Source organism: Salminus brasiliensis, chromosome 25 (assembly GCF_030463535.1).
Source record: "Salminus brasiliensis chromosome 25, fSalBra1.hap2, whole genome shotgun sequence".
Lineage (NCBI taxonomy): Eukaryota > Metazoa > Chordata > Actinopteri > Characiformes > Bryconidae > Salminus > Salminus brasiliensis.
The window spans coordinates 7,367,526-7,389,934 of record NC_132902.1 but is presented as its reverse complement, the minus strand read 5'-3'; the positions used below and the strand labels follow the sequence as shown (position 1 = coordinate 7,389,934).

At 37.6% G+C, this 22,409-nt stretch overlaps 1 protein-coding gene across 1 annotated transcript; it reads right to left on the bottom strand.

The window, feature by feature from the left end:
• Positions 1-78: 78 nt before the first annotated feature.
• LOC140547959 (NACHT, LRR and PYD domains-containing protein 3-like) lies at positions 79-19,582 on the bottom strand. The gene is made up of 15 exons (XM_072671265.1): positions 19,522-19,582; positions 16,216-16,332; positions 15,469-15,585; positions 14,824-14,940; positions 14,449-14,565; positions 13,295-13,362; positions 11,298-13,077; positions 10,229-10,402; positions 9,946-10,119; positions 7,405-7,569; positions 7,121-7,294; positions 6,858-7,031; positions 4,189-4,362; positions 3,730-3,903; positions 79-636 (listed from the first exon to the last, which is right to left on the bottom strand). Exons 1-15 carry the CDS (start codon positions 19,560-19,562, stop codon positions 630-632), a joined length of 3,573 nt encoding a protein of 1,190 aa, XP_072527366.1. The 5' UTR covers positions 19,563-19,582; the 3' UTR covers positions 79-629.
• Positions 19,583-22,409: the final 2,827 nt, after the last annotated feature.

The following is a 22,409-nucleotide window of genomic DNA, read 5'->3' as shown; positions in this document are numbered from 1 at the left end:
CACAGTCCCACTGTAACTGATCAAGTGTAGAGAGAACTGTCCTGATTTCACACACAGACATACACACACACACACGCATATAATGGTTTATTAGGACGTTATTATATTACAGATTATTTTCAGAGAACTGCTGCAGCTCATTGATTATTTGAGTATAACATACATACATACATACACATATATATAATATATACTAATACTGCTACTAATAATAATAATTGATAACAGGTGGCATGTTCATGCTTATAAACAGCCACTGAAACATTAAACATACCACTCAGGGACACCAGTCTTGTTGTGCCCTGTCCATTTAACAACAATGGAACATAATCAACGCAACCACTGATGAGAACCGGCTGGCAGCACAGTTTTGACCTTTTGACTTTAGGTTGATGTTGCTCCTAACTCCTGTACGCACTACTGTACACATTCTCAAATGTCGTAATCTACAGCCCTAAAGTGTGCCTGATTTTTCACTGAAGGTGCAATCACTGGTGTGCACAAAAAGGTTTTGTGAAGGGAGCTGAAAGTCATGTGAAGTATGTGAAGGTGAAGGTGTGCCCTTTGTTCAAAGACCTCTCCTCATAACCCCTTATGTGTGACTTATATCATGCCCAGCTGTATGGTGATCAGATCCTGTAACACAGAATAAGAGAGGAAGACATGAGCATACACTTATTACAGTAAACTATCAGATACTAAACAAGAACAACATAACATCGTAACACTATGGAAAAAAAAAACCAGGAATCATGAAAATGTCCAGCAAAGTTGAGTAATTTCTTGCTCAAACACCTGATTCAACTGGTAGGTATTGTATATGTGCAGAGAAAACGTACCAGTTTTGAAAAATTTTAGGACGCTAAAAGGAAAGGAGAATCATTCAAACATGTGGGCACCCCTGGAGATTTAAGCTTTTAGATTGCCAATGATTAGACTTTAATTATCCTGTTAGCACTATAGCTTGTTCACTGTCATCATTAGGAAAGGCCAGGTGACAGAAATGTCAAATCTTTATAAATACTCTGATACCTCAAACCTTTTCCCAGTCAGTCAGCAGACACTGGCTTTATTAACCAATTACCTAGCAAATTAAAATAACTGACGCCCACAAAGGTGTCATTTTCTCAGTTTGTAATGTAATTAAGAAATTGTAGGAACAGGGAATGTGAAGTTGAAATGTGGAAAAAAAGGTTTGTAATATTTCTAGAAAGGCAAATAAATCACTAATTTGAATGCAGATCTTGTGGTTTATGTTGATTATAACTAAATGCAATATAAATATAAATAATATAAATGTGATTATTTTGTTTATTTTGTGGAAAGACATTATTTTTTTGCATTTGGTAAAAGTTAGTATTTTATGTATGTTTAGGAGTTATATTATCTGTTGGTTTACAATCCCGCTTTCTGCATTTTTTTTTGCTCTATGTCCACTAAGTACATTAAAACAAAAACAGACTAATGCTGGTGACTTTGATCTGCAGAATAAACTATATTGCTCATTCCTAAGGTAATTGATTTGATGATTTGAATAATATTTAAAAGCTCTTAATTCACAACCTTCAGGAAAATTTTGCAGAGTCTGGAGTGGTGGTGCACAGTTCAACTGAGCAGCGGCACAAGTACGAACATGACCTTCACAAAAGAGTAATCAGAAGGAAACCTTTCTAGCGTCCTCACAACAAAATTCATCAACAGAGGGTTTGATCTATGGTCTAATGAAGGTTAAATATAACCTGGCTCCAATGAGCAAATGTTTGTTTGGAGAAAAAAGGTTTGGAAGTTAATGACAAGAACACCTTTCCAGAAGAGATAGATCGATCATGCTTTGGCCTTCTGTTGCAGCCCTTATAGCCCATAGGAGCATATCATCACTGAAGTGCATGCAAGATGGTCCAATAATCTCACAGAACTAGAAGCTTTTTGCAAGACAGAATGGTTGAAAATCAAGCAAAATGTATAACAGCTGCAACAAGGACTGTAGCTTCGTAAGTACAGTCATGCCCGAAAGTATTCATACCCCTGGCAAAGTTTGACTTAAATTTACTTTTATTTAACCAGAAGTTATATTTTTGCCTTGAAACGACACAGGCATCTCCCAGGAGATAACACGATGATGTACAAGAGGCATCATTGTGGGAAAAAGTATTTCTCAGCTTTTATATACATTTGAACAAAAAGTGGCATGTCCAAAATTATTCATACCCTTTGAAAACTGTCACAGTATATGGGAAAATCCAAAGTTCTATACCATTCCAAATAGTCCAAGCTGTTTTAAAGCATCCTAATTACCCTGATTCATTGGGAACAGCTGTTTTAATCAACTCAACAGGAGAAAAACAGCAGCTCTCTGCAGTTGGTTTGTGGACAGTCATGGCTAAGATAAAGGAGCTCACTAAGGACCTGCGGCTGTGCATTGTGGCCGCTCACAAGTCAGGAAAGGGCTATAAAGCCATATCAAAATGTTTTGAAGTTCCAGTGGCTACAGTGCAAAGTATTATTAAAAAATACAAGAAGTTCCGCACTGTGGAAAATCTCAGAAGATGTGGTCGGAAACCAAAAGTGACACCTGTGCTGGCCAGGTGAATAGTGAGAGAGGTGAAGAAAAATCCAAGGATCACCACCAAGGCCATCCTGGTGAATCTGGACTCTGCTGGTGGCGACATCTCAAGGCAGACAGTTCAACGGACACTGCACACTGCTGGGTTCCACGGACGCAGGCCAAGGAGGACACCACTTCTCCAGAAAAGGCACACAAAAGCCCGCTTGACCTTTGCAAATGCTCATCTGGACAAAGAAGAAGACTTCTGGTGTTCTGTTTTATGGTCAGATGAAACAAAAATTGAATTGTTTGGCCACAATGATGTGTGCACCATTTGGCGTCAAAAAGGAGAAGCCTTCAACCCTAAGAACACCATCCCCACTGTCAAACATGGTGGTGGGAACCTAATGTTTTGGGGGTGTTTTTCAGCCAATGGACCAGGGAACTTGATCGCAGTAAATGGCACCATGAAAAAAGAGCAATACATCAAGATTCTCAACAACAACATCAGGCAGTCTGCAGAGAAACTTGGCCTTGGGAACCGGTGGACATTTCAGCATGACAACGACCCAAAACACACAGCCAAAGTGGTGAAGAAATGGTTAGCAGACAAAAACATTAATGTTTTGCAGTGGCCCAGCCAGAGTCCTGACTTGAATCCAATTGAGAATCTGTGGAGGGAGCTAAAGATCAGGGTGATGGCAAGGAGACCCTCGAACCTCAAAGAGTTGGAGCTCATCACTAAAGATGAATGGGCAAAAATACCAGTGGAGACATGCAAAAAGCTGGTCAGCAATTACAGGAAGCGTTTGATTGCTGTAATAGCCAATAAAGGCTTTTCTATTAATTATTGAGAAGGGTATGAATAATTTTGGACATGCCACTTTTTATTCAAATGTGTATAAAAGCTGAGAAATATTTTTTCCCACAATGATGCCTCTTGTACATCATCGTGTTATCTCCTGGGAGATGCCTGTGTCATTTCCAGGCAAAAATATAATTTCTGGTTAAATAAAAGTAAATTTAAGTCAAACTTTGACAGGGGTATGAATACTTTCGGGCATGACTGTATATTTTGTTTAGTGATATTTGTTTGTGCACCATGAGGTGTATTTATCCACTCACTCAAAACATCTGTATGTATCATATACAGTGTGCCAAAGAGGTATATGTAAATTATTTACTGTAGTTTCTCCAGACTGCATTGTGGATCCTTTTGCAAATCAGAGAGCAGCTCCAATGCTGTCTGTCCTGGTTTGTTGTAGTTCAAATGCAGTTCTCTCAGGTGAAAGGGGTTTGATTTCAGAGCTGAAGCCAATGCAGTACAGCCTTCGTCTTTTATACTGCAGTTATACAGCCTACAGAGAAGAAAAAAATCTTTACACTTCATGCAAAAGACACTTTAAACACACAAAAAAACAAAGCATCAAGCAGAATTTTGTAACTGTAAAATATGGTCAAAGTGTTTTTTCTTTTATTATAATAAATTAAGACTAACACATATAAATAATCAAATAAAAAATAAAAGTGTGCATGCAATTGTGTGAGATTTACTGTACAGTGAGACACTGATGATCTCACCCTCTTTGTTTGTGTGTGTGCGTGAGAGAAATCTGCATCCACAGTGAAAGTGATAATCTTACCCAAGCTTCTCTAGTTTACACTGCCGATTTTTCAGTCCGGTAGAGAGCAGCTTAACACCTGAATTCTGCAGTTCATTGTTACCCATGTCCAGATCTCTCAGGCTTAACGTGTTTAAGCTGAGAGCTGAGGCCAGATCTGCACAGCTTGCCTCTGTGAGTTTGCAATCGCGCAGCCTAGGATGTAAATTATGTACATTTACATTTACATGTAAGGCATTTAGCAGACGCTCTTATCCAGAGTGACTTACAAAAGTGCTTTGCTATTTACCCAAGAAAAACCTCAGCTAGTTTGAGTAGACTAATAATTCAAAGATACCTCTAAGTTTAGAGGTACACAAGTCAGTAAGGAGACCACTTTACTATTCATACTATTCGCTGCTCTTATTCAGATTTATGAAATTAATTAAATTACCAAACCAAAATAAAATATTAACTTGCATGCCTGCTCTCTGCTTTGCATAATTCTACATTTTCTTTTTATAGTTTTTATAGAGCTCAAACAGCTTACATGGATTTCTTTTTTACTGTAAGCTCTTCTGGTAAAGTACACACTCATTAAAAATTAGACACCTGTTTTTGAGAATTTATCATTGATTATTAAATCTGCTAATCACCATTAACAACAACATAGAGGACTATGCTGCTTAAACTTCTCCATTGCTTAAAGAAAGGAAAAGCAAAAAGGACTGTGAACTGCAATGTTACAGCCACAGATGGAACCCTTGATTAATTGTTTTGAACCACTAATGACTTTGAGCAGAAATCTCATTGTCAACAGAAATTAAGCATGGGCAAAAATGACTGTGGAATTATAGTAAGGACTCGCACAAGCTTCACTTGTCATCTCTGTTGTCAGGAACAACAAACCTGCTTAACCTATGTCTCTGAATGAAACAAGGAGCTTCTTAACATTGTATACTATACGTCCATATGTTTTGCTGAATTCATTCAGCTACTTAAAGTTTCATCCACTGCTGACACAAATGTGTGAATACACACAGCTTTTCTAGTCTGTATAGAGATGTTATGCCAATAGAATAGGACTTTCTCAGAGAGTGTCGGTTGGCCTGCAATAGCGCATCGTGGCTGGCTTCGCAAGTGCTGGAGGAGATGTGTTAAGTCCTTTTTGATTCCTAGTGTCGGGAGCATTGCTAGTACTAGGGGGAGTTATGAATGGGTGAATTAGGAGAAAAAAGGGAAGCATTCGACAAACAAATTTATATATATTAAAATCATCCCTTGCAACCTCCACCCTCTCATTCTCAACTACAATTGGGCTTTTCAGAGGGAGATCCTGCAAACTTGTGCTGCCTCTCATCTTATACTGCAGCTAAGAAACATAGGGCATATGACCATTTTTATCTCCTTGGACCACTTTTGCATTGTCATCAGCTGCCTTGTCCTTAAAAACCTATGACAATGCAGAACACGGTATGTCCAGAGAGCAGTACCAAGCAACTTACATAAAAAATTCAGTATTTATTGATTATGGCTTTTTTTTATCATAATGGGTACTTAACAACCGCATGAACAATTCAGACAAAAATTGCAAATAATGTGTTTTGTTAGACACTCTGCATGTGAAAGAGCCTACTCATACCTAGCGTAATACTCTAAATCTGGTTATCAAAATGGGTCTCTGTATTTCTATTACTCTGTAATTCTATTAGTAGAATTAAATTGAAATGTTATGGATGCAGATGCACCTGCTAAACAAAACGGGCAAACAGAAAGCACCATAGAAAAACACAATGACTGTAAAAGACTTGATGAAATGAATGCAGAAAAGCAGAGTGTAAGTGGAAACTTGTAATATACATTATAGGTATAAACAAGTTTTCTTTAATTATTCTTTGTTGTCCTCTCTTTGAGAAAGCAAGATTGTTCCCACCTGCCCAGTGACTGACTGGTGTTCCAGGAAGTCACAGAAGAACACTAAGGCTATGTTTATGGTCTTATACTGAAATAGTAAGCTTTAGGGAGGAAAGGGGAGGGTAGCTGCATTATATGCCAGTTTGTTCGCCATCTTCATATCAGAAATCCTGATACTACAACACTACACTGTGTGCAGAATTATTAGGCAAATGAGTATTTTGAGTATCACATCATCCTTTTTATACATGTTGTCCTACTCCAAGCTCTATAGGCTTGAAAGCCAACTACCAATCAAGTAAATCAAGTGATGTGCATCTCTGTAATGAGAAGGGGTGTGTTCTAATGACATCAACACCCTATATAAGGTGTGCTTAATTAGGCAACTTCCTTTCCTTTGACAAAATTGGTCAGAAGAGAGATTTGATGGACTCTGAAAAGTCAAAAATTGAGATGTCTTGCAGAGGGATGCAGCAGTCTTGAAACTGCCAAACTTTTGAAGCGTGACCACTGAACAATCAAGCGTTTCATGGCAAATAGCCAACAGGGTCGCAAGAAACGTGTTGAAAAAAAAGGCGCAAAATAACTGCCCATGAATTGAGGAAAATTTCAACTAAGCTGAAGTCTTGGATATCCTCACAGAACCTGATATAATATGTCACAGTTTCAGTATATTTATCCACACTGTAAGTTACTCAAACACACTCCTTTGTCCTTTGCATCAGTAGCCTACTACTTAACAGTGCAAAAAAACAAGCTTAGCGAACTTTAGCTTTTGCTAAACGTGATTATCTTACCCCACTTTCTCCAGTTTACAGTGTGGATTCTTCAGTGCAACAGAGAGCAGCTTCACTCCTGAATTCTGCAGATTATTGTTGCTCAGGTCCAGCTCTCTTAGACTTGAAGAGTTTAAGCTGAGAGCTGAAGACAGAACTGCACAACTTTTCTCAGTGAGATTACAGTTACACAGCCTGGGAGAGAAACGATAGTGAATATACAGAATATACAAGTTTGAGATCTAAATATTAAATTGGTTCCAGATGAGTTGTAAGTAGCTCACTGTAGTGTCTCCAGTTTACAGTGTGGATCCTCCAGCAAACTAAAGAGTAGTTTCACTCCTGCGTCTCTTGGTTCATTATGGTTTAGATTCAGCTCTCTCAGGTGGGAAGGATTTGATTTTAGAGCTGAAGCCAGAGCAGCACAGCCTTTCTCTGTAATACTGCAGCTGCACAGCCTACAAAGAATAAAAACAAAACCTTCACATTTTACAGCTCACAAAATACACACACAACTGAAAAAAGGTATATGTGTACGCAAGCGCATGAATACACTGTGTATTCTCACCCTAGCGATGCCAGTTTACACTTTTGATTTTCCAGTCCAACAGAGAGTAGCTTTATTCCTGAATCCTGCAGTTCATTGTAACTCACGTCCAAATCTCTCAGACGTGACATGAGAATTAAAGCCAGATCTGCGCAGTTCTTTTTGGTGAGATTACAATTTGATAGCCTGTAAGACAAATTATAACATTTGACAACAACTGCCACTTTCCCCATCTTCAATGTCTCTGGTCTCTGATTATTTCCACACATACACAGACATGTTCAAATGGAAATGACAGAAGATATAACATCTTAAGGGGTCATGTACAAAACCAGCATCAAGGTTTACACGCAGATGTAAACCTGTTTGCAGCAAATCAATCAAATGCTAATTTAAATGAGTACTGCAGTTTCAGAAGTTTTCAACCCCTTCATGATAAGCATCTTTAGTACACAGTAGAACACCCTTTTGCTGTTGTGACCTGCTGCAAAATGTGACCTCAGCTTATTCCTCATGGGCAATGGCCTCCGATTCACCAATATTCTTGGGTTTGCAATCCCACTCTTCAAATCCCACCAAAGATTTTCAAAGGGACTCCAGGACTTACTTGGGATACTTGGGATAACTGTTTGGTCCAATTATGCCCAAGCTTCAGCTTCCTCACAGAAGACATGATGTTTTCCCTTAGGGTGTCCTGATACTTGACTGAATCTATTTTGCCCTCCACACATGTTGCAGGTTTCCAGTGCCAGAGGAAGCAGAGCAGCCCCAGAGCATAATTAAGCTACCACCATGCTTCCCTGTAGGCAGGGTGTTCTTTTTAGCATGTCTCTATGTTCAGACATACCACTGATCCATAGGCACACATAGCACCTTACTATGCAAACTAAAATCTCAGTGCCTGCTGCCACCAAATCTTGCTACTGGTCTTTGGCAATCACTTGAAAGTTTTTGACCACTTGTCTCCTCAGGAATCTGGTGGCAGTCATTGATAGTGTCCTTTTTCTGCCACATCCAGGTAGTGTAGCCAGTGTTCCTTCAACTTTGAACTTGCAAATTTTGCTTCCAACTGTATCTCTAAAAACTTTCAATGTCTTTGCCGTCTTTTTGTATCCTATTCCTTGTTTGTGCAAAGCAATGGTCTCTTCTTGACTTATTCTAGCATGCAATTAAACATCACAGTCAACAAACCCCTAAGCCCCTGGCATTTTATTTCAAGCACACCTGATGCATCTAATGAAGCTCTTGGTTTGCAAATGTGTGCTCTTACGAGTGATTCTCGTTCAAGGGGTTAAATAATTCTGAAACTGCAGAAGTAATTTGAAGTGGCCTCTTGTGTTAAATTTGGACAAACCACTTATCTGCCTTAGGCTATTTACATTGTTCTTGTTTGGTTTATTGCAAACAGATGAGGTTTGTACATTTTGCTAATAAACCTAATTTGCATTTGTAATTGAATAATTTTAAATTCTGACTATAATTTTATAAAGACATTTACTATGTAGCGATGATTAGATTGACAGCTAAAGAAAGACTTTCTTTAAGCAAGCCTAACCAAAAAAGAGACCTGTTTGACAGTATCACAAGTTATGTTCCAACCATACTCATTTATGCTACGAGAATAGTTAGGGTCTCTCCTATTCCAGATAAAGTGGCTTTAATATGGTATAAATATGTATAGTTGCTCCTAGGCAGTATATGTGACATGTGACATTATAAAGCAAGAGTATATGACTTTATAGTCAGACTCCATATTGACATATAACATATACCTCATAAGAACACTACATAGGACACTTTTAACAACTACATAGGACACTTTGTATATCACTGTCAGGCCATTACAGATTTCTAGTGAAGAGAGTTTTAATGTGTTTTAAATGATAAGAAATTATATACATATGATAAAGTTTAAATAATAGTAACATTACTGCAGAATTAGTATTGTACAAAATTAAGCATGTCTCACCCTGTTTTTTTTTAATATTTTGAGGGGAAAGCAAATGTGTGTGGTTTGTCGTGTCACACCATAGTTCAAGCTATAAAGGGGTCTGATGCACTGAGCAACAGATGTGGATATAACTGGTAACTGGTAGCTAGCTGGGATAGCTGTCTACAGTTGCTAGACTGTTGGCAATTAGCAACAAGGACTAAATTGTTTGTACCTTAATGAAAACAGTATAATAAATATTTTGGTTGATTTGGCTTAAATTGTCAAAGCCAGCTTAAAACCATTGCTTATTACTAAACAAGACAAGACTTTCTTTTACAGAAACTTAGCTTTACAAATAATAAAGGAACTCTATCAAATTCATAGTAAATATGAATGGCCTACCTGCTGACATGTGTGTCAGAGATCTGGTTTGTTTAGCGACAAGTGCAACATCTTTTAACCAACCATGCTAACTGCAGCCTTGTAGTGCAAGTAAATGAGTGCAAAAATATTATACCTACATATGATGCTCAATGTTAGACATACCTTCATGTCATCAACTGTGGCAAGACTTTCTCACATGTAGGTATATTAATCGGAAAAAAAGATACAGTAAATGAGAAACTCACTGTAGTTTCTCCAGTGTACAGCGTGGATCCTCCAGTAATTCAGACAGCAGCTTAACTCCTGACTCTCCTGGTTTGTTGAGGTTCAGATTTAACATTTTCAAATGAGAGGGATTTGATTTCAGAGCTGAAGCCAGAGCAGCACATCCTTCCTCTGCAATATTGCAATTACACAGCCTGCAGAGAGGACAAAATATCATCATATTTATACACTTTATATGTGTGTGTGTGTGTGTGCATGTGTGTTGTAAGATCTACATTATTAGGGAGTAAGTGATTATATCACCTCAATATCTCGAGTTTACAATGTGGATTCCCCAGCCCAGCAGAAAGCAGCTTCATTCCTGAATCCAGCAAATCATTACTACTCAGATTCAGCTCTCTCAGATTTGAGGATTTGGAGCTGAGAGTCGAGGCCAGAAGTGCATAGCTTTTCTCTGTAAGATTACACACACGTAGCCTGTAGAAGAAACAATGCATCAGAAAACTGTCATATATTTCAATCTCATTATTTTACTCACTTATAAAAAATGTGACTTATTGCTTTAGACAAGTCACAAATACTAAAATGTAATTAAGTATCACAACATCTCTCAAGACCAAGGAAACCATACAACAAATGTGCCTTAGGCTATGTCATACTGTATGTGTGTATATATTGATAAAGTAAGCAACTTAACTTTGTTATGAATTATGCTTTAAAATGTAAAATAATGTAACTTTTCATAGTATGTTAACAGTAGTATGGTTTATTAATATAATGGCAAATTTTGTAGAGTTGCAAAATCTAGATTCAAACATGAAAAGAGAGCGGCTTCTACATTTAGGGTGCTGTTTCTAAACACACCCTAAAATTCACAAGTCTAATACTTTTTTTGCCATAGCCCTCACAGTGCGCTGGACTTAAAAAGAGCAGTGCATACAATACAGCCAAAGATTCTAAAACTACCAGGAGTACCCAAACTTTTGCATGCCACTGTACGATTAGACATGTGGTTAACTCAAAGTGTTTAGGCAGCAAACAATTTACATTTTAGAAATTAGTAAAGTTTAGATTTTTTTTCTCAGTATGTGAATCTAGGCTGAGGTACTGGTGTATATTAGCATTAGTGTAGCAGGGGTAATGCTAATAAGGCTCACAATGTGACAGTAATACAAAAATTACATACATATGTACCTTATACAGTAAAAGTTTTATACAAGAAGCTTTATTACAGTGTAGTAAGTGTGTAGAGATGAGTTAAAATAGTTTAATTATGAATGTAATTTAAAAGATTACTACTACATAGGCCTAAATGTTGGTTTCTAAAATTGGCAACCAATTATTTTAAGAAACAGTAAGACATTTAACTCACACAGCATTTCTGCAGGCTTTGACTACTGGCATCAGCCTCAGTAGACCTTCATCAGATGCATCATATTTACGAAGGTTGAACTCATCCAGCTCATTGCCCTCATCGCTCACTGAGTTTAGCATTACAAACACCAGAGCTGACCACTGAGCAGGAGAGAGCTTGGCTCCACTGAGACGAAAATAACCTTCTTTGTTAAGATATGTTTGCACTTCCTGCACCAGAGAATGATCATTCAGTTCATTCAGACAGTGGAACAGATTAATAGATTTTTCGACTGCAGGATTCTCCTTGATCTTCTCCTTGATGTACTTGATAATTTCTTCTTTGCTATGAGAGCTGCTTTCTTTTAGTGTTAGTAAGTCTTGCAGGAGAGTCTGATTAGAATCCAGCGAGAGGCCCAGTAGGAAACGGAGGAAAAGGTCAAGATGTCCATTCTCACTCAATAAGGCCATGTCCACTGCATTCTTGAGGAAGTCTGACATATTTGGCATTTTGAACATATCAGACAAATCAGTAGTTAATTTTGTTACATCTCTGCTGGTGAAAGAGATAAGGGCATATAAAGCAGCCAGATACTCCTGAACGCTGAGGTGCACAAAGCTGAATACTTTCCCCAGATGTAGCCTTAACTCCTCTCTGAAGATTTGGGTGCACACCCCTGAGTACACGGACACTTCTGTGACATCTATGCCACATTCTCTCAGGTCTTCTTCATAGAAAATCAGATTCCCCTTTTCCAGCTGTTGAAAAGCTAGTTTTCCCAGTGCCAGTATACTTTTTTTAGTTTGTTGAGGATTAGCGCCGTGTTTTCCATGGTACTTCTGGTCTTTGTTTTTGGTCTGAAAAATTAGGAAGTGTGTGAACATCTGAGTCAGGGTCTTGGGGACCTCTCCACTCTCCGCTGCATGCAGCACTCTCTCTAGAACAGTGGCTACAAGCCAACAAAACACTGGTATGTGGCACATAATATAGAGGCTTCTTGAGGACTTCATGTGTGTGATGATTTTACTAGCATAGCTCTGATCACTGATCTTCTTCCTGAAGTATTCTTCTTTCTGAGGGTCACTGAACCCTCGTATCTCTGTTACTTGATCAACACACTCAGATGGAATCTGATTGGTTGCTGCTGGTCGAGAGGTTATCCAGTGAAGAGCAGAGGGAAGCAGATTTCTCTTGATGAGATTCGTCACCAACACATCCACTGAGGCCAAATGTGTGACGTCTGACACGTTTTTATTGTTTTTAAAATCTAGAGGAAGTCGACACTCATCCAGACCATCATATATAAACAAGACTTTGTAGGAATCACAGTCAACTGACTGCAATTCTTTTATTTCTGGGTGAAAGTGGTGAAGAAGCTCCATTAAACTGAGATTTCTCTCCTTCATCAAATTCAGCTCCCTAAAAGGAAGTGGAAATATGAAGAGGATATCTTGGTTTGCTTCACCTTTGGCCCAATCTAGAATTAACTTCTGAACTGAGACAGTTTTTCCAATTCCAGCAACTCCTTTAGTCAATGCAGTTTGTATATGCTTGTCTCTAAAGAGGTCATTGCATTGAATGGGTATATCTTCTGATGCTAGTCTCCTGGAAGTTGTCTCAATCTGTCTCACTTCATGTTCATTGTTGACCTCTCCACTACCCCCCTCTGTGATGTAGAGCTCTGTGTAAATCTCATTCAAAAGGACTGAAGTTCCTTGCTGTGGTATTCCTTCATTAATTTTTTCAAAATTCTCTCTCAGTCTTGATTTGAGTTTTTGATGATACTCTGATAGCAGCTCTACAAAAAAAACACAATATAAAATTCAACATTCTTTTAGAAGGAATACTACATCCCTGTATCATATATGAAAAGTAAATATAAAAAGCATAAAAACATCACTATGAATCACAGGTTCTTACAGACATAGTGGCCCAAAAGTCCCTCCTTCCCTGCATTAATTAGGATGTGTATTTTGAAGATAATGTGGTAAGAATGTAGATAAGAGTGTTCTTACTGGTCTGTAGTATGTAAAGGTCTGTCTGCTGTATGTCCCTCTGGACACAGGGTGTAATCTTGTGCGTTCTGCAAAAGGATAATTTAGCTGTTTGTGCCATGTGTAAACAACATATCAGTTTAATATATTAGAATTGAAATTTTCAGCCTCAAACCTTTATTAGCTTGTTAATCCTTACATTGAGTAGTAAGTGTAAACAAACAAACGCTTTAGGGATAAGTGCATAAAGACAGGGTTGGTGACTACATTTGTGTATGCAACCAGTTAACTAATTGTCTTAGTGTGGTTAACATAGTATGTCAACCCAGTATTAGGTACATTTATTAAACATTAAACACTGTAGTGCTTTACTTGCACCACACCTACAATAAGGGACAATACATTTAGTCCTGAATCTAGCACTGACATTCCTGCTCAAACATATCTGATCAATTACCATGGAATCTTTATTAGCTTGTTAGTCCCTAAACTGACAATCCAGACTTTGTCTGCATTAGGTTTAAAGTTGTCTGACTAATGATTACTGACTAAGAATAACTCCATTGGCATCAGGTATGGAATCAGGACAGATTTAGCAGTCCAAGAAGTACTCTGTTCTTTTGAATCAACATCTTCAGCATTAAGGCTAAAAACACAATCTCAATAATAGTGCATTTTAAAGTTGTCCTTTCTTGTTTCTCTACTAAAAAGCAATATTTTTCCCATTGTTTAAGAGGGACTGTTCCCCTCAAACATTATAAGAGAGTAGATTTGCGATGCGATACTGTGCCATTCGCTTTGTTAAAACAATGATAAAATATAACATGAGATGATGAAATTCAGCCATGTGTTCAAAATTCTTTGCTGTTGCACAAATTCAGAACTCAGTTAGTTTCATCAAAACCATATATTATTATTTTTTTTTATCATTATTATTATTATTATTATTATTAACAACAATTGACTAAGCCTTTCCTGACCTCAGCAGAAGAGTCTCCCTCTTTGTAATTAAGTGGAGCATTCATTGAATAGTCAAGGTGACTATATATCTGATATATATATATATATATATATATATATATATATATATATATATATATATATATATATATATATATATATATATGATTTTGTGTTCTTTTTCACACTCTTGGTTATTTGCTAAAAATCCTTACCTGACCTCAGCAAAAGAGTCTCCCTCTCTGTAATTTTGTGGAGCATCCACTGAACAGTCACTGCGCATGGACACACAGCTGGGTTCTGGTGAGTCTGGTCTCTTACCCTGAATCAGACTAAGACACAAGCAAACACTGCATTTAATAAAATTAAGGTATTCAGTAAACGTCATATATTTAAGATATGAGAACCACTGCAAATACTACTTCAAGAACATCTTTAAAAAAAGGCACTTTTTTATAGTCATAATAATGTGAGCTACAGAAAATGAACCCTATATTAAATTAATCTCACTCACTATGTCTGTGCCTGCTGTGCTATTTTTCTGTTAGTGTCTTGACATTATTAGCAATTGACAATTAACTAATCCTTACCTGACTTTAGCAGAAGAGTCTCCCTCTCGGTAATTTAGGGGAGCCTTCATTGAACAGTCACTGCGCATGGACACACAGCTGGGTTCTGGTGAGGCTGGTCTCTTACCCTGAATCAGACTAAAACACAAGCAAACACTGCATTTAATGAAATTAAGGTATTTAGTAGACACAACCTCAGACGTTTATGTTTCCGTTCAGGCCGAGCAAGACATAAGCTTTCATTCATTTATTCATTCATTTTCTTATCCACTTTATCCTGGTCAGGATTGCAGTGCCATTGAGCGCAAGATAGGCATACTCCCTGGACAGGGCACCAGTCCATCACAGGGTGCCGCACACAGTCATTCTCTCACACCATGGGGTCAATTTAGCATAGCCAATCCACTTACCAAGATGACTAGAGCAACACAGAGCACACACTATCTGAGGCACCACCGTGGCACCCCATATGATTTCAGTTTTGTGTAAAATATTAAAATGACCAGATGTCTGGAAAATAACTTTCTATAGCTATGATTTTGTGTTGTTTTTCCCACACTTGGTTATGTGCTTCAAATCTCACTCAGGGGTATGTCTGTGCCTGCTGTGCTATTTTTCTGTTAGTGTCTTGATATTATTAGCAATTGACAATTGACTAATCCTTACCTGACCTCAGCAGAAGAGTCTCCCTCTCTGTAATTTAGGGGAGCATTCATTGAACAGTCACTGCGCATGGACACACAGCTGGGTTCTGGTGAGGCTGGTCTCTTACCCTGAATCAGACTAAAACACAAGCAAACACTGCATTTAATGAAATTAAGGTATTTAGTAGACACAACCTCAGGTGTTTATGTTTTGGTTCAGGCCGAGCAAGACATATGCTGTCATTCAATTATTCATACACAGTCATTCTCTCACACCATGGGGTCAATTTAGCATAGCCAATCCACCTACCAAGGTGACCAGAGCAACTCAGAGCACACAATATATGAGGGAATATCTTTAGTTGGCGTTTGTTTAAAGAACAAAACAGAAACTGTACGCTTTTCAAATCCTTCTATCGAATCTGTTTTGTCATGTACAAAATACATTTGTGATATTGTGAACTTTGGCTGTCTCACAAAGCACACACTACTAGTTATAGCTTCACAAAACCTATCAAATGCAACTGTCTGTGACTACTTTATGACAGCAATGGATTTCATCAGGAGAGTAACGGGAAATTACACAACAAAAACAAAGAACATGAAAAAAAGTTGATAGCAAAAAGTTACTGCTACCACCATGTTACAGGGATATATATACATTTTTCAATACCTATGATTTTGTTTTCTTTTCCACAAACGTGGTTATTCGATTGGTTATTTTGGTAACACAATCTACAAAAGGGGTCTGTGCCTGTGCCTGCCTTACCTGATCTCAGCAGAAGAGTCTCCCTCTTTGTAATTTAGGGGAGCATTCATTGAACAGTCACTCTGCATTGACACACAGCTGGATTGAGGTGAGTCTGGTCTCTTACCCTGAATCAGACTAAAACATAACCAAACACTGCATTTAATGAAATTATGGTATTTAGTTCACATGTCTTATATTTAAGAGAATCAATGTAAATACTAATTTTAGAATATGTTACTACTACTGCTTCCAATTTCCATTTAGTTACACCCACTATCTTTCTAGTATTCATTAACCTTACAGTTTTAAATGATAGGCCATTAAAATAATGCATTTAATAACACAACTGTGTATTTAGATTATAGATAATGAAGGACTGTGTAAAGGATATAAAACTCTGGATGTCACATAACTTTCTTCTACCTAACAGTGACAAAACCGAGGTTCTCCTTTTAGGTCCAAAAGACACAAGAAATAAACTATCAGACTTAATGTTAGACTTGACTGATGCTTCCATTATTCCTGATTTAGCAGCTAAAAATCTTGGCGTCACATTCGACTCAGATTTATCATTTGAGCAACATATAGCCAATATTAGTAGGACAGCCTTTCTACATCTTAGAAACACCACCAAACTAAAACTCCTTATCTCTACAGGACGCAGAAAAGCTAGTACATGCTTTTATTACCTCAAGGCTAGATTACTGTAATGCACTTTTGTCAGGTTGTTTCCAGCAGGAACCTCAATACACTTCAGCTGGTGCAAAATGCTGCAGCCAGGGTCCTTACTAAAACTAGAAACTTTGATCATATCAGTCCAGTTCTATCAGCTCTTCATTGGCTCCCAGTTAAATTCCGTATTGAGTACAAAATTCTTCTATTAACATACAAAGCCCTACATGGCCTCGCTCCTGGGTACCTGCAGGATATTATTATATATTTTGAACCATCAAGAATCCTTAGATCTCAGGGTGCTGGCTTCTTAGTAGTTCTCAAAATTCAGAAAACCTCAAGAGGGGGGAGAGCCTTTTCTTATAAAGCCCCCCAACTCTGGAATAACCTTCCAAATAATGTTCAGGACTCAGACACAGTCGCAATCTTTAAATCTAAGCTGAAAACTCATCTGTTTAGTTTAGCTTTCGGTAATTAATGTTTTCCCTTAGATAATGGTTGTAGGTCCAGGGGTTCACGGACACAGGAAATTGTAGTATACTGAGATGCTGGAGCTGTCGTCTTGCTGCTTGGACGCGATCACTCAGGTTTGTGGACGGTGGGGCAGATGGATGCTAGCGTTTCAAGGCGCTCCTGTGTCTGTGTTACCTTCTGGCTCTCTCCTTTTAATCAGGCTGTTATAGTCAGACCTGCCGGAGTCGTCAGACACACTCTGATAATGATCAACATTCTCTGCTCTCTATAAATCCATTCAGAACTAACTATGTCTTTTTACCTTCTCCAGCTGCCTCCTACCAGTCCGACCAGCAGGCCCCGTCCCCACCACCACCCATGCCAGACCAGTGGCACACCCTCCTACCACTGCTATCTGTCTAATGGCCATGTTAAAATCTAAAAGGACTCTATTAAAAAAACAAATGAGCACTATTAATATTAGCACTATTAACTATCATTACTCTGACCATCACTGCCATGACTACATTTAAGTTCTACTACACCATGATTAATATATTATAATTATGATCAGAGCAGTTCAACAGTATAGATGGTTTGGTAACTTTTTTTTTAAATAAATAGTTCTGACCAGAGGAGGATGGGTCACCCTTGTGAGTCTAGGGTCCTCCCAAGGTTTGTACAACTGTGGTTCCTCCACAGTTGTAAAAAGCGCTATACAAATAGATTTGACTTTTGACTATTTTGATTTTGATTTTGACTATTTAAGACCTAGAATCAATCACTCAAGGACTGATTCCAAAGTCTCTTTGCATAGTGTACATTTTTTATCGCAACTGATCTGGCTAAAACCCTAGTGTTTTTTTGTGGATATTACTTTGAATTTAAAGCTCATGAATAAATGTTATATGATTTACATGGTGGGCCAAACACAAACAAAAGGTAGTTTTTGAGTTAGGTACAATGGCCTTTTAGTAATTTTACTTAAAATAACTAAAAGAGAACATCAAATCTAATGTTGCGCAGCAAGTCATCAAAGGTAGAATACAGCTGTTGTAAATCAAAAATTCCACATTGCAAATTGTTTGCATTTTTTCACTTTTCACATTTTGTTTGAATCTGTCAGTTGTTCTTTACACTCAAATTTCACCAATAGAAAAGTACCAAATTGACTTGGAATAATATATTTTTACATTTACACTGAAAAATAAAAATCTATATTCCCACCGTTGCAGTAAAATGATAAGATCAACAGTATATCATCACACACACTGTTCAGCATCTCAAAAACTGCCTGTAAACTGCTACATTAGCATCCCTAGCCTTTTTGACTGCATTACACAGTTCTCAGATGAACAACTGAAACAACTGGGCTTACTAAATCCCATATGTGACAACATAAAACATAACCATAACCACCTAAGCACCAGATTTCCATTCTTATCACACTACTTAATTATTTGAGGGCTACCTAGAACATATGATATTGGTTAGAATTTCTATGTAAGACAGAAGTGTAGCATTGTTTAGGTGTGTAGGAGGTTGATTTTGTACAGTGCAATGCACTTATTATTAGAAATATTTATCAATTTGTAACTAGTTCTGTTTACCCTGGTTATGCCTTTTTATAGAAAGCAAAAATAACTGAAACCAAATGTTTTGTCTGGTTGTAAGTGACTCATTAATGAATTTTGGCCTAATTCACTCCACGGGAAAAAATACTGCATCAGCTCAGTGACATTTGTTGCCCATTATTTGTGTGTTTCATGTCCTGCCACAACTTTTTAATAGGGGTTAGGTTGGCTAAGCTTGAAATGGACTATGCAACTATGGCCAGGCAACTATGACACTAGCAATAGCAATAACAGAATGAACAAAAGACTGATGGCATAGCAACACCAGGACCATATGCATTTACCATTTGCTTGGTAGCAATCATAACAACCATAATTTTTAATTTATTAAATAATAAGTAGTTCAGGATTTTCTAATAAAAGTGTGTACGTTTTCAGAGATCAAAATAAGTTAGAATGTGCTGTTCTTGTAAGCATTTATGAAATGTTTCATCATCATCTTGTCAGACGTTAACTGTTACAATACATGAAGTCTTGTTATTACAGCTTTAGTTCTTCGTCTAGTTTATTACCTGACAACATTTCATCAATGCACATATGGTTTAGTGGCATACTAATCTCTCACCTTTTGCCTTCCATGTTGTGCTGTTCCCCAGAGAAACTCATTTTGTGGGATCGTGTCACTTCTCAGTCTTACTTTCACTTTTACAAACCGGTTTCAACTGGTTTTAGCCAAACAAGAGGGTGTAAGGGATGGCGGTAGAAACCCCGCCCCATTACACAAACACACACATATGTACACAGTCAGAACACAAATCACTGAATTATTAATACCCACGTGCCACAAGTGAGATGAATCTGCCATTATTATTACCACCATTAACCATAGTTATTAATTTTTCTTACCATCACAACTCTGATTATTTTATAATTATATCAGCACATCTGAGCAGAAGAACAGATATTTTTATCAATAATTTATAAGCGGTTAGAATAGTTAAAATAGCATTGGTTTCTCCCAAGGTTTCTTTTCCTCCAGCTCTGAGGGAGTTTTTCTTTGCCACTGTTGTCTTTGGTTTGCTTACTGGGGGTCTTAGGTTTTTATCTTAGGTTTTTAGGTTTGTATGTGTTGATCTCTTGTCCTTTTACTGATCCATGTAAAGCTGCTTTGTGAGAACAGCAGTTGTAAAAAATTGATTTGATGTGAAGTGAAGTACATTTTAGGTTTTTTGCTTTGTCATCAAGCTGTAAGATATTAGCATCCTCTGCTAGGCTGGTGTGCTCATGTTCGTCATTTTTGTGATCCCTCATGGACATTAACATTTTCAGAAACACTGCTTGTCGCGCTGTGAGGGAGAGCTGGGGGTTAGCCGGGCTGCTTCTCTGCACAGATAGGACTCCGCTTTCCTGTCTCGAGGCTGTGTGTGTCGCCATGGTAACCGAAATTTGTTCACCATTGATAAGAGGACTGCCAGTCACGGATGTTTATTAGAAAATTAGGTCCAGGCCCTTCTCAGAAACGTCCAAGGAGGGCGATTTATTATCATATTTCTGCGTTGTGTTTTCGGTTAAAAAAAGGGCTGAACGCTTCACATAACACCCTGTTTTAGTATAAGTGGTTATAGTAATACTAGAGTTAAAACCACTTGAGGTGGATTTTTATTTATTTGCTAAAACAGTGAAACAAATATGCAGTCCAGGTTATGGCTATGGACCATAGCACATAACACTAAGAGCGTTTTTTCGGACCTAGGGCCGTTGTATGGTGTCAAAATAGGGCCAAATGTTTTAAGAACCAAAAAGCAAAATTTAATATATGCCTAATATAGGACTCTGTAGACAATAATGATTAATTGTTTTATTGAATGGTATTCACATCCATCAGGCTAGAACTAGGGGCATTCAGATCAACTGCAGGGGCTCCGTCATTGAAACAACACCGTCAGTCACTGTGGAGCGATGGCGTTACATAAAGAAAATGCGTCACGTCTGATCGTCCGATCCCTCTTGGATAACTCCTAGACTGGGTAAATCATGTTAAAAAAAAAGGAAAATTTCAGCTAACTTGTTGAACATTATTTTGGCATTTCCTTCTGCTAAATGTTGAAACAGTAGACTATGTTTCAGAAAAGATCTTTTGTAGGTAACCGTGAACGCGCCTCAGCTAGGGTCAACCTACTCAGAATCGACTGATCTTGATTACCCAAACTCCGACCAGCTGTTCTGGAACCGGAAACTCTGGATATGTCGCGCTGAGGGAAGTCGACTCGGTGTTCAAGGATAAGTTAAGTTTGTTAAACCAGCTTTCTGAAACAACCCCCAGGACTACAGTAAACTACTGGAATAGAACAGGTATTCTTAGTCCTGCTCATTTTCGTGTTTTCTATCTTTCTAACATGCCTTATAACCAGGCACGTGAACAGATAGACCCCTAGTGGTGCTCAAGCACTTGCCCTTTCACCCTGGATGAGAAAAGTGCCCTTTCTGCTTGAGCCCAATTTTTTTCTATATTCATCAGTTTTAAAAAATAAAAATTACCCTCTCTGTCCTCAATTTCCCCCAAAAGTGTTTTAATATCTAACAGGCATTTATTTGAGGTCTTGTCAGAATTCTGCCCTGAACGAAATTCTATCAAAATAAAAGTCCCTCCTGAACCTGAATAAACATTTTCTGACACTGTGAATTGAAAGTTATAAAGTAGTAGAAAATAGTGTTTGCCACCATTTTAAGCTTATTAAAGTAACACACATGAATAACTGTACAATCTAACAAACAAACAAAAAAAAAACAGACAAAAATGATAAATTATTCTATACTGTTGCTGGGAAACAGTTTTGTGCTGGGACTTCATTAATATAATCTTAATCAGGACATATCTTAATAAAAGTGTCATTATGAAGACAAATATAATGTAGGTCTTTCAGCCACTGACAGCATATTTTATACTGGGTGAATACAGAACATCAGTAAATTTTAGACATTTTGGCTGTGATGTCTGAACTTAATTATTTAGGTATTTGAATAACTGGGACCACATTTTGTATTAAGCTAACTGTAAATGTTACTGAATAATGAAACGTTGAATCTGTTGTTGCTAGAAAATAATGTTCTGTACGTTTAAGAATTAGATATTAGTTGGGACATACTACATACTACATGAAATTCGAATTTTTTGGCAATTTGGCAGAAATATGCATTATTGTGGCAAACTGCTTCTTGTGCTTACTTTACATAATTCAGTCTCTTTTTGTTCTCACATTGCTACTGTAATTCAGTCATTAATGTTCCAGCTGCATGTAAGCTGTAATTTACCTTATTAGTGGCCTTATGGTGATCAGCGCAGAATGCCTGATATTGAGTCAGTGTCGCTGTAAGTACAGTTCTAAGTTTGTATGTATTTCTCTTGAACAGGTTCTGATAAAACTACATATTTTACATTAGGATGATCATCACAACAAAATAGCAATGTTTGAGGACGATGAAGGTAAGATAAGATAAGATAGTCCTTTATTA